Source organism: Sorex araneus, chromosome 7, assembly GCF_027595985.1.
Source record: "Sorex araneus isolate mSorAra2 chromosome 7, mSorAra2.pri, whole genome shotgun sequence".
Classification (NCBI taxonomy): Eukaryota; Metazoa; Chordata; class Mammalia; order Eulipotyphla; family Soricidae; genus Sorex; species Sorex araneus.
The window spans coordinates 47,317,064-47,329,778 of record NC_073308.1 but is presented as its reverse complement, the minus strand read 5'-3'; the positions used below and the strand labels follow the sequence as shown (position 1 = coordinate 47,329,778).

At 51.3% G+C, this 12,715-nt stretch overlaps 1 protein-coding gene across 2 annotated transcripts in view; it reads right to left on the bottom strand.

The window, feature by feature from the left end:
* Window positions 1-12,715, bottom strand: part of DPYSL2 (dihydropyrimidinase like 2) — a 151,168-nt gene that overhangs the window by 24,929 nt on the left and 113,524 nt on the right. For both annotated transcript variants that reach the window (XM_004619136.2, XM_004619137.2), the window contains exons 5-8: window positions 10,005-10,066; window positions 9,458-9,538; window positions 8,724-8,792; window positions 1,304-1,424 (exon numbers count right to left, since the gene is read on the bottom strand). In XM_004619136.2, the coding sequence (XP_004619193.1) occupies window positions 1,304-1,424; window positions 8,724-8,792; window positions 9,458-9,538; window positions 10,005-10,066 (333 nt within the window). The remainder of the gene's footprint in view (window positions 1-1,303; window positions 1,425-8,723; window positions 8,793-9,457; window positions 9,539-10,004; window positions 10,067-12,715) is intronic.

Sequence of the window (12,715 nt, the reverse complement as noted above, 5' to 3'; positions counted from 1 at the left end):
CTTGTGTGGGTCACGGCTCACTGGACGCTTCTCCGCCCAAGTGCGGCCTTCCTGACAGAAAGAAGGACATGAAGAGATACAGGGAGCAGCGTGACGGGATGAGAGATCAAGAGATGCCTGCAGAGGAGCCCAAGGGAGACTCGAGATGGAGAGATAAGAGAGGCCCCAGGGTGGAGAAGCCCAGGAGGGAGAGAGGAAGAGTGGGGAAAGGAGGGAGGGCGGGTGCTTTGTGCGACGGCTGCCTTCACCTCAACCTCGGGGCTGGCCACACGCTCTCACTCTCCTCTCCGTGTGGGGCTCACTCCCACGCACCCAAGACACAGTGTGTGGGGGCTGGAGCAATAGCACAGTGGGTGGGGTGTTTGCCTTGCACGTGGCCGACCCGGGTCCGATTCCCAGCATCCCATAGGGCCCCTGAGCACCGCCAGGAGTAATTCCTGAGTGCATGAGCCAAGCAAGAGTAACCCCTGTGCATCGCCGGGTGTGACAAAAAAAGAAAGAAAGAAAGAAAGAAAGAAAGAAAGAAAGAAAGAAAGAAAGAAAGAAAGAAAGAAAGAAAGAAAGAAAGAAAGAAAGAAAGAAAGAAAGAAAGAAAGAAAGACACAGTGTGATTCTCCACTCGGAGTTGACAGCAGGTAAGCACAGGGCCACGCTGCATCCATAATGCATGAGGCACCCCGGGTTAAGTCTCTGCAAGAAGCACTTAGCAAATTGGCTTCCAAGAACACACTCCTTGGACTCCCACACAGCACAGAGAGAGCCAGTTTGGGCCCAGAATCTATCACTGTCATTTATTTATTGTCAGTGACTTGCGCACGGGGACCCTGGGGGGCGCGCAGAGCCCAGCCCCACACCCCACACGCGCACAAGACTCTCCCACTTACCCTGGCAGGCAGAAATCCCTCCCAGCCACCAAGGGGAAACGGGTTTTGCAATGTAACGCCCCCCCCCCCAGAAGTCTGCAGCAGATGGAAAGTGACATCATCCGTGTGTGTGCCCAGTTTATTTAGACTGCGCCAAATTAAACCCAAATTTCCTATGGGGTGGAGGGGGGTGGCCATCCGTGACCCCCCACTGCTGCGTGCCCTTGAAACAGAGCCGAGCCAGGCCGGCCCGGTGGACCGGAGCGGGGGAAACTGGAGCTCCTTCCCTTGCTCGGCGGTAATTAGGTTAATGCTGGAACATGATGAAAGCCGCCACTTGGCACCGGGGTACGGAAAAGGGGCCTCCCTGCGGGCGCATCCTCCAACCTGCCCGCGCAACCTCCAGCCTGCCCGCTGTCACCGGCGGCGGCAGTGCTCACCCTTTTTCCGGGCCTGGGCGATGACCTCGGCCGCGCTCTTGCTCATCACCCGGGTGACGTACAGGGGGCAGTTGGTCTGGTTGGCGATGGTGATGGAGCGATTCACGGCTTCGGCCTCCACCTACAACAGAACATCTGCATGTGAGAAATGGGTCCAGCTGATGACGCGCCACCAGCCCCCTCCACCCACCGTGAGGCCAGAGGGGGCAGTGAGGCCACCGCATCCTCAAGACCCCATGGGAAGGGGTGTGACTCACCCCAAAGTCACTTAATAACAATTAGCTGTCATCACACGGCATTTCTCCTGATCCCATGTTCACTGCTTATATAGGGAATAGATCAGTGTGTGTGTGTGTGTGTGTGTGTGTGTGTAGGGGGGATGGGAAGGAGGTTCGCAATGCAGTAGCACTGTAGCACTGTCACACTGTCACACTGCTGTCCTGATGTTCATCGATTTCTCGAGTGGGCACCAGTAATGTCTCCACTCTGAGACTTGATTGTTACTGTTTTGGGCATGTTGAATACGCCACTGGTAGCTTGCCAGGCTCTGCCGTGGGGGCGGGATATTCTAGGTAGCTTGCTGGGCTCTCCCAGAGGGATGGAGGAATCAAACCCGGGTCGGCTGCGTGCAAGGCAAACGCCCTACCCGCTGCACTATCGCTCCAGTCCAGTACCAAGGCCTAATTCCGAGCCCTCTCCCATTTGAGCAATCTACCTGGCTCATCCTGACCTTATTTGTCACAGGGGAAGTGTAGTGGGGAGGATTTGGGCCACACCTGGCCGTGCTCAGGGCCTAGAGCTCTCTGTAATGTTTAGGGGTCACTCCTAGAGGTACTCGGGGGGACCATCTGCAGTAAGCGCCTTAGCCTAGTAATAGTTCTCCAGGCCGTGGCCCTTCTGTGAAGGGTTCACGATGGGTAATCAGTCATCAGTCTGCAGGCTATGAGAAATGCAGGTTCTTAGGCCCAGGCCCAGTGTGAGACGCAAAGTGTCGGTAACTCTGGGCAGGGACCCAGATAAGATGGGTAATCACACGCTAGGGGATGTTACGCTTGGTAACGTCCGAAACCCACCAGGCACACACACACTGCTTGCTCTCGTTCTAGTACACTTGCTCGGCTGTTCCTAAGTGTCCCTGGCCAGCAACGTGCTGTTTTGTGCCACGCTCCTGTCAGATGCCCCCAGGGCTGCCAACATCACCCACGGACAAAGAATGGGTCTCACAGGGCGCACAGCACATAGCTGCTGTGCATACCAAAGGCCTCTGTCTCTGAAACATGATGTGGCGAGGCCCAGACTGGTACGGACTGTCCTCTGGCAGGCGCAGTAAGAGCTGATTTCATTAATATCTAATTCTTTCATTCCGACGCTTCGGCGATTGGTCTTTCGAAGACCCTGAGAGATTACTGCTAAGCACCTCCCCAGCTAAGACTTAGTTCCAGTTCTCTCTTTCAGGGTAATTAGCCACTGAAAAAGGTGAAGCTGTGGAACAACAGGGTCGCCCAAGCCCACTGCTCCCTCCCGTGTCCTGACAGCAACTGTAGCTTTAACTCTTAAAGAGGCCAGGGGCTGAATTTCATTAAGGTCTGGTCCACGGTGCCCCACCCCAAACTGTCCCCACGGCACCAGTGCACCGAGGGTGTTCCAAAATGTTTACTGGAAAAAACAACAACAAAAGAGTTCATTTTAGGAGATTGGTTAAAATTAGACTCTTCCATAAAGAACTGCTATTTTTCACAAGAAATAACTGAGCCCCTGACTAAACCATCCCGGCCAGCCCAGCCTCTGCCAGAGTCTGGCCTAGACCTGAAGTTCTCTGATTGCATTAAGTGGTGATCTAACTGCAGAAACCAAGACAGCTTCATTCACACTTGGCCTTTCGGGCATCCACTGTGCGAAGAGAGATGCCTCGAAATCCAGAGGCCAACCGAAAAAGAGCTCTTGAAAAAGCTCATTAAACATTGAAATGTTAATTCCTGGAATAGCTGAGAGGTCAGCCCTCCCTGTCCTTGGCCCAGTTACAATGCCTCTGGCCTGAGCAGCAGAGGAGGTGGGGGGGGGGGGATTAGGGGAGAAGTGGGGGGGCGGACCCTGAAATCACCTTAAAATTCTACAGCGTCCAAGTACAGAGGATTTTTCCAGAATCCTCAGGACTTCCCAGCAGCGCTGGTAAATTCCCAATCCACCACCTACCCCCACACGGCAGCAGACATTCGTCACTACTGGGCGCTGCAGGCCAGAGCCACGACTGGGACAGGCAGAGCAAGCAGTGTAGACATCCTCACCGGGGAGCGCGAGGAAGGAAGGCGCCAGGTCTCCCCAGCCCACTCGGAACGCCCGGCTCCCACGCTCACTGGCCTAGTTCCGCTCCTCCACTGAAAGCTGTCTCGCCCCTGCCCTGCCCCCCAAAGGCCTGGGTGAGGGTCACCTAAGTACCAAACTCCAAGGGTGCCTCGTGAACCGTGAAGGTTGTTTAAATCCCCCTCTCCACAGCCCCCCAGAGCCCGGAGGAAGCTCCACTAGGCTTCTGTGCATAAACGCAGAAGCTCTCAAGGAACAGAAGCTGCCCTTCACTTGTTAGGCTCCGGGCTGCACTGTCCTGCTTGAAAACAGTATGAAAATAGTGTCACCCCCAAGGACAGTAGATACAAGGGCCAGGAGAATTGTCCCATAGCTGGAAGACTGCTTCATGAGCGGAGGGGAGAAGGCAGATGGAATAAAGGGATCACTAAGAAAATGATGGCTGGAGGAACCAGTTGGGATGGGAGATGCATGCCGAAAGTAGATAATGGATCAAATGTGATGACCTCTCAGAGTCTGTGTTGCAAGCCATAATGCCCAAAAGTAGAGAGAGAGTGTGGAAATATTGTCTGCCATGGAGGCAGGGGGAGGGTGGGAAAGGGGGGTATACCCGGGATATTGGTGGTGGGGAATGTGCACTGGTGGAGGGATGGGTGTTTGATCATTGTGTGATTGTAACCCAAACATGAAAGCTTGTAACTATCTCATGGTAATTCAATAAAGTTTTTTTAAAAAATAAAAAGAAAATAGTGTCACCGTTTGAAACTATCATTTGCTCAGAACAGAGCTCACAGTGACCTGGCTCCGTTCTCTGATTTCAAAACCGAGGCCCTGGGGTCCAGAGACGGAAACAATCTTTGAAGAATACACAAAGTGTCATCACACACAACAGTCTCAGGACACACCATGGTGTCAGTAAACATCAGCACACACAGCAGTGTCAGGATACACAAGTGTCAGGACACACAACAGTGTTGGGATACACAAGTACCAGTATACACAAGTGTCAGGACACACAAGTGCTAGTATACACAGCAGTGTCAGGACTTACAACAGTGTCGGTACACACAAGTACCAGTACACAGCTGTATCAGGACACACAACAGTATTAGTACAAGTGTCAATGTAAGACCTGCCTTTCACAGCCCACTCCCCTAATTACACTTCCTTTAAGTCCCACTGAGAAAACTCCCTTCACTGCAAAGAATTCATCATCTTCCAAGTCCCCACTCTCTTCCCAGACACCAGCCTCCCTGCTGCCACGGGCTCCCGGGCCCACCACATGCCACCCGCCCCATCATGCCTTCCTTCCCAACTCATCCGGAAATGCTTCTAGCAGGAACCACCTTCTCACTCACCATTTCCCAGAGGGCCCAGCACCTTCTCGGCACTAACTCGGGCTCAGACACCCTTTGCAGGTGGGATGGTTTCTAGATTTCAGCATCCTTTACCACCTCCCTTTCTACGCAGAATATCCTGCAGGGTAAGCTTATGATTGGGTTGTGAGAAAAAGAAAAAAAAAAGTGGCAGGACATGGTCCTGTGCACTGGAAGCACAGTTAGCCAGGAGGACACCAGCATCTGACCCGGAAACCATCAGCGTTCTCCTCTGCACATGAACTAGCCATCATCTCTACTGGCAGAGACAACCTCACAGCCCGGGAAGCCCAAGTGCCCTCAGTATGGTCCTCTGTTTCCCCTCTACTAATAAACAAGGTTGAACACAGAGAACCCTAGAGACAAACGGAAAAATGTTCACAGTGGCAGAGGAAGAAGTGCCGGCCGGTGCCTGGGGCCGTGATAAGGATGGCGGTGCTCAGAGCAGCAGCAAATCCAGTGAAGCAGTACCTCAGAGTCAACTGAGAAGCGGAAGACTCTGGAAAGCGGATAAAGGAGCGAGCCCCACGCCATGCAGCCTTTCATGAAGGCTTTGCAGAGTCCAGCGTGTAACCATCACCCCACGGACCCGCTCAGGAGATGCGAAGGCTTGACAGGGCGTGAAGAGCTCCTGGGAGCCCTCCTGCATCTGTCCACCCGCTAAGGAACTGCTGGGGACTCTGGACTTGTCAGTCACGACCGCCCCGAGAAGTCTCCTGCCTCTGACCCAGGAAAAGCAGAGAGTCTCCTGAGTGTAATCCAGAGAAACCCTAATTTCTGAGATCAGAACAACTCTCCCCCGCAAGCCTCTGCTGTCGCGTGAGGCCCAGATGGGGCTGTCAGCTCTGCAGGGACCTGGGGGACAGAGCCATCAGGAGGAAGGGAGAAGCAGGCTCCCTCAAGGGGCCCCGCGTGACAGGGTGAGTGACATCTGCTCTCCTCGAAGCAGCAGTGAGTGCAGGGCGGGTTTGGATCCCTGTCCCGGGGCGACCACCACACGGCACACACCACTGGCTCTGCACTCACGGGTGGGTGTCGGGGAAGGGACAATGCACATGGTCTACAAATAGTGGGTGGGCAGGAGGTGTGGGGGGGGGAGCAGGCTAGACCCGGAAACTTCTAGCTCCCCAGTCTGGGGAAGTCTGACTTTAATATCTCCACAGGAGCCCTCTGGCAGTGGGAGGTCGGGGGGATGCCCAGAGACGGCCGCACAGCTCACGTGAAGGGGCCCCCGAGAACTGCGTGAAGGAGGTTCTGCTGTGTCTCTCTCATAACTGTCACCAAGTGCGGTGGAACTGAGATGCAGTTCTGGTACCCACGGGTGCGCAGGAAACCCCGCCCCCGAACACTGGACAAAGAAAGCCCACAAAAGCCAAGTCATCCCTCCATTTCCCCGGGTCCTTGCGGCACAAAGGCTGGTAGCCCAAAGTATTTCAGGACTCAGGGCAGAACCAAGAAACTCAGGAAGCCTGAAGCTTCAGAGCTCGTGCTGGCCCTCCCACCCAAGGAGTTTATCCAGGATATTGGTTAAAGCAGGGAAATGAGGCGCAAGAGGAAAACAAAGTCCCAGAAGGCAATCTTCTGGTATCTGGGCCAGGAAAATGGTATCTATACCTATATGGGCACATATTAGTGTTTATACACGTGTGAGGGGCATATAAAATCAGCTCCGGTACCTGAAGCATCCCTACTGTCTCTCTGCCTCTCTATCTCTCTGTCTGTCTGTCTGTCTCTCTCTCTCTCTCTCTATATATATATATATATATACATATATATATATAAAATATAATCCTGTCTCGCTCCTCCAAATCACTGGCCACCAGCCTCAGTCGTGGCATGGGGCTCTCTGCAGCTAACACAGAGACCTCCACCTCCCTCGACCTTGTGCTGGCCCCAGTTTAGCCTTGTACTCCCCTAAGAGTACATGGGAAGGTTGGCTGCTCTTGGAGAACCCATATGTCCACGGCCCATGGAGACAAAATTCAGAATTTATTATCCTTCATCTGCAGAAAGGAAAATGTCCTTGGGGTCTTAGATGGTACTGCAGGCGCCCTGGTGTGTTCATATCCCTACGTGTGTGTGTGTGTGTGTGTGTGTGTGTGTGTGTGCACTCGCGCGTCTACCTGTATTTCCTGTAGGATCACCTGTGTGTCTGTATGTGTGTCTGCATGTGCATCTGATGGGTGGGTCTGCGTGTGTACATGAGAATTTGTGTCTGCAGGTCTCTGTGTGCCTGTCTGAGCAACTCTGTATATTCTGTGTGTACGTCTGTGTGTATATGAGCATCCATACATGTCTGTGTCTATGTGAGCATCTGGTGTGCGAGCATATCTGAGTGTGCCTACAGAGTGCCTGTATGAATGTGTCCATGTATGCATCTGTGTGTCTGCACGCCCGTCTCCATGTGAGCGTGTCTCTGCGTGTCTGGATGGGCACTGTGTGTACACGTCTGTATGAGTTTCTGTTTGTGTGTGTCTACCTGTATCCATATGAACATCTGGATGAATGTGTCGATATGTGCACCTGTGTGTACATCTTATGTGTGCGTGAAAAGGACAGTGTCTCCCATGTGTGCCAGACGCTCCTCCAAGCAGCTCTCACCTTGGCTTTTCTCTGCCTCCTATTAGTGTCCTTTCTCCCCTTCCAGTCTCATCAGCTTCCCCCAAAGTCTGATGCTAAGGGCTGTGGGTTCAGTGGCACCTCATCCTGACTCAGGCAGCCTCCCGGGTTCATTTTCTGATGAGGTGGGCAGAACCCTCCCCTGCCAGCCCCAGGACTTAACTCGAACAGCTTCCCAGACTCCAAGAGAACAGACCCATTCTGCTGCAGTGGTTCTGAGAGTGAAACCAGCATCCTAAGCACCCCCCTCCCTGTCTAGAAGGAAACTCTGAACTTTTATGCTCGACACCCATGTCCAGGTCCTCAGTGATTAGCTGCCCTCCTGCCCTAGTCCCTCTGCCATCATTCCTTTCCCCTGAGGAGAAAGCCTTCCACTTCCAGAAGAGTCTCCATTGTCTGGGCTCAGAACTGTCCGTTCTTCAAAGCCGGATTTAGAAAGACCACGGGGAAGCCAATTTCAGAGAAGTACTCAAAGACCACAAATCCTAAGTTCCAAAACCAGATTCTCTATCACGAAGATGTGCACACCCCACGTCAAGCTTAGCCTGGCCCCCGAGACACTGTGTTTCACCCTGCGTCAGCTCGCACCCTGGCTCACAGGGCTCCTGGGCTGCATCCCCTCCATCCGGAAACATTCTCTCTAGCGACTCGGCTGGTGCTGCTATAACCCTTTCAGACGGAGCACTGAGCAGGTGCCATTCGCCCTACGCCTTGGAAATCACTGCAAGAGCTTTGACACCCCTGTGACTGTGTTACGGAGCCCAGACACGAACCACAAACCCCAGATTGCAGGATAAGATGCTGGTGATGGCGAGCCAAGAGAGATCTTAGCAATCAGTGACGTGACGTCAGCAGGAGTAGCAAGCCGTGCCACCTGGCCCACAGCTCAGCCTGCACCCGGGGTGTCTGTGTGGACACACGGATGTGGGACTGGGGCCTCCAGAGGACCCACACCCCGTGGTGAGGCGCAGCCGCCCTCCACGGACCAGGGGTTCTGGGCAGCTTTGGCAGTGCTCAGGGACCCCAAGTGCTAGAGATCGCCCCGTGCCTTGGAGATGACAAGAAGAGCTTTCCAATCCGCGTGACTGCGTTACGGGGCCCAGGAAGAGCTGCCCCCCACTCACCTCCTCAGGCCGGCTCAGCACGTGTCCCTCGGGGCCGGTGATGCCCAGGTCCAGGATCCTCTGCTGCTCCTGCAATGGTTAAGGAGGGCGAGGCTGCAGGCGAGCTGACTGCGGGCAGCCGGGTCTCACTTCCTCCCCGGGGCAGGCAAACACCCATGGCTCAGCCCGGAGGAGAAGAGAAGGGTTCAAGGTCTGGTTTTGGGTCCCCCTCCCACTAAGCTAGAAGGGCTCAATTTTAGCCTCCCCAAAATATCTGTGCTCCCTGGGGTCGCGGCCACTCTCCCAGCCTGAGGCTAGAGGGGTAATGGCCTTGTACGGCCAAGAGGCCCCAGGCTGGAGATGCTGCACAGAGAGAAATTACTTTCCCACGGAGAGGAATAAGGTGCATGACCAGGACACGCCGTGACTGACGTCTCACACTGTTGGGGAGACTCTGAGCTCAGGAGCGGCCCCAGCAGGGCTGAGGGAGCCCCGGGGCCACCCCTGGAGATACCGAGTCTGGCCATGCAGGCCTGAAGGCTGGTGCCCGGGGCCTGGTGATTCAGCACTGGGCGCCGGGCCGCAATCAGGCCTGCAGCCAGTGGTGTTCGGTGGGGTCCCTCTGGTGCCAGGGATCCAATTGAGGCATCTGCACTCCAGCTATGGGTGCTAACCCTGGAAGCTGCCTCTCAGAAACTCTGAGTCCTTGCTTTTTCTCTGCGGGTCACAAAGAAACGAGGGAGACAAGGCCATACCTCTGCGATGATGTCACCATTCTCTGCATGGACCTGGGCGATGGCACCGATATCCCGGATCACGCTCAGGACTTCATAGATCTGAGAAGAGAAGGAGGGTGACATGAGAGACAGGCATCCACGGGTGTCCAGTCATGGCCCTGTCGGCCTCAGGGACCAGAAACAGTGCCCCTGGGCCGTTTCTGCTGAGACAATAGCCAAGCGCCAAGGGCTGTAGAGAGAGCAGCAAACTCTCTAGGAAATAACGGGCAGCAGAACCAACCAGGACACAGATTAAAGGTGAGAAGCCGTGACCACAGCCAGATGGGTACCGAGGACACTCAGAACCACACACACATTGTCCCCGGCAGATGGAGAGGCTGGTGGAGCAGTCCAGGGGGCTGGGGCCAGGGCACTTACACTCCCTAAAGGTAGAGTCACAGCAGGGACCTCAGCCAGCAGCCATTTCCCATGAAGCTAAAGCACGGACAGCCACTTTCGAGCCAACAGCACTGACCCGAATGCACCAGCGCCACCAACCCTGTGCCACAAGGTGGACGTGTCTTACCTGGGAATCTGTCAGCTGGAAGCGATCTTTGAAAGCCATGTACACCAGGAAGGAATTCACCCCTAAGGACAAAACAGAGGTGGCGTGTGACCTCAACAGAGCCAGGTCACCCAAAGAAGGCCGAAAAGATGAGCAAGTTCTAAATACTATAAATATGTGTTGAGATAGAGAAAACGAGATGAAGACAGAATAATAAAGTTTGTGGAATAAAAACTAATTCGTGTGGGCACAAAGGAGTATTCTTCCAATTTTTCTCAGTCAAAAACTATTCGAAAAAGAAGTTGTCCATACATCTTCCCAGTAGCTTAATTCACAAAGCTAAGAGGAGGAAAGTTAAGTGTCTACTACACAAAATGTGCTCTATACACACACTAGAACAATCAAAGCTTAAAATGAAGATATTTCTGATACATGCTAACCACAGGGATACACCCAGACTGAGGACATTATGGTAAATAAAATCATTTCGAAAGAACAAATTAGTCATATAAGTAGACGTCCACTTGCATGGGTTGTTCATAAAGACAAAATATAGAACAGGAACTGTAAGAAGCTGGGGGAATAACAGAATAGGCGATGGCTATCAGTTACTGGATGCAGAGTTTCGGGTTCGAAAGGTACGTTCAGATATATGTGGGCAACAATTCGTAAGAATGAAAATGTGCTTAGTGCCACTGAATTCCAAGCTTAAAAATGATCAAGGGAAGTGGGGGGGGATGACCAGACAAATTAGAAGTACCAAAAAAGCACTGGTGGCGGATCTTGGAGACTCTGGTGGTGCTGAAGGACGCTTATTAAGTACATCAAAAACATAAATGCTAACACTATTGTAAACAAACATGTGATGAAAACTATAATAACTAATTTTCAGTTTTAAATGAAATAAAACAAAAGCAGAAGGGCTGAAGAGCTAGCACAGTGAGTAAGGTGCTTGCTTTGTCTGCGGCCAACCCTGGTTCAACCCCAGAACTACAAATACCATCCCCTAGCACAACCAGGAATGATCACTGAGCACAATGGGTGTGGCCCAAGAAACAAAAATTGAATCTCATAAAAATGAAGATTAAAAACAAAAGAAATTGGGACTGGAGTGACAGCACAGCAGGTAGGGCGTTTGCCTTGCACTCGGCCGACCCAGGTTCAATTCCCAGCATCCCATATGGTCCCCAGAGCATCGCCAGGAGTAATTCCTGAGTGCATGAGCCAGGAGCATCGCCGGGTGTGACCAAAAAAAAGAAATTTACTCTTCTAGAGACTGGAGAGATGGAACAGGGGGTTAAGATGCTTGCCTTATTTATATGCAGCTGACCCTGGGTCTATCGTGGCTGACCCTGGTTCACTGCACAAAGTCCCCCAAATACTAAGTAGCAATCCCTGAGGAGAGACTCAGAAATAAGCCCTGAGCACAGCTGGATGTAATTAGAAAACTTTAAAGAAATACTAAAAATAAAAGCAAAAAAAAAATCTATCAATATAATTCACTATGTGGATCAAAAATGAATGTATCATTGAATCAATTATAGAGCATGTATTGAATAAACTCCCATGCATGATTGTTGGATTTAAAAATTAAAAAGTACCAATGCTAAAAAGAAACTTAGCATTACTTCAAATGAAGTCATTATTGAAAAAGAAGCTTCAGCATAATATAAAATTCTGAAAATTAATAGAGCTAAACATTTTAATGCAAAACAACTGCGTAAAAAAAACCTTTCTTTTTTCTCTACTTCTCTCCCCACCATTTTTTAAAACTTATTTATCATTAAGTTACAATATCATAGACTTTCATGGGTATAGTTTAAATAAGGCAATAGTTTTACAACAGCAAAAATAAACTCCAAAATATTTTCAATATTAATATATCATTCACAATGGCAGCATAAATCAAAGATAACCTAAATATATATATATACATATATAGTAAAAGCACACAAAACACATAAAGAAAGGGAGTAAAATTTACATTATATTGTACTTTGCCATAATTAGAGGGTAAAAACACAGCTGCCCTAGTCCCTACAGTTGTGACTTTCACAACAGAATGAATTTACTGTGGCTGATGTATAACAAATGTCTTTTTTTGGGTAAACATTCCATCCTCCACACTGATTTCCAAAAACACTTTTAAATTAGGGACGGTCCATTAGAGCAACCAGCAAATGTGGTGATTCTTGTCCTGGCATTTTAGAGTTTATCTCAGAGTCACCAGACCAAACATCCCTGGCCAGCATCCATCACGAAAGAAAAAAAATAAAATTGTACTGGCAACCTTCTGGCCTCAGAGCTTAATTCAAGCCACCTGGGGGTGCTGGTGCCATCTGAGTTTAGTACTTCAGAATAGCCTGCCCCCTTGGTCTCAGAACAACATTGCTACGATGCCCCTCCCAGCCAGCAGGACTAGACTCATTACATGTTTCCAACGTGAAGTTCCATTTGCGTCTCCACATTCTCAAGCATGGGAAGGGTCAGAGTTATCTCTTTTCTGTTATGTGGATCCTTCATGGTGGCATGATTCAGGTTATCTAGTCCAATGCCCTTGTGTGAGTGGTTTTCAAATTTGAGACTCACAAAGTATAAAGGGCTTGCCCCAGGCCAGGCAGCTGGTATGAGGAAGAGCAGCGAAACAGCCAAGGATTCTGGACTTTAACTCTGGCTTTTCTACTTTGCCTATGGGTATCTCTCACAGCCATGCCTAGAAATTTTCCACCTGC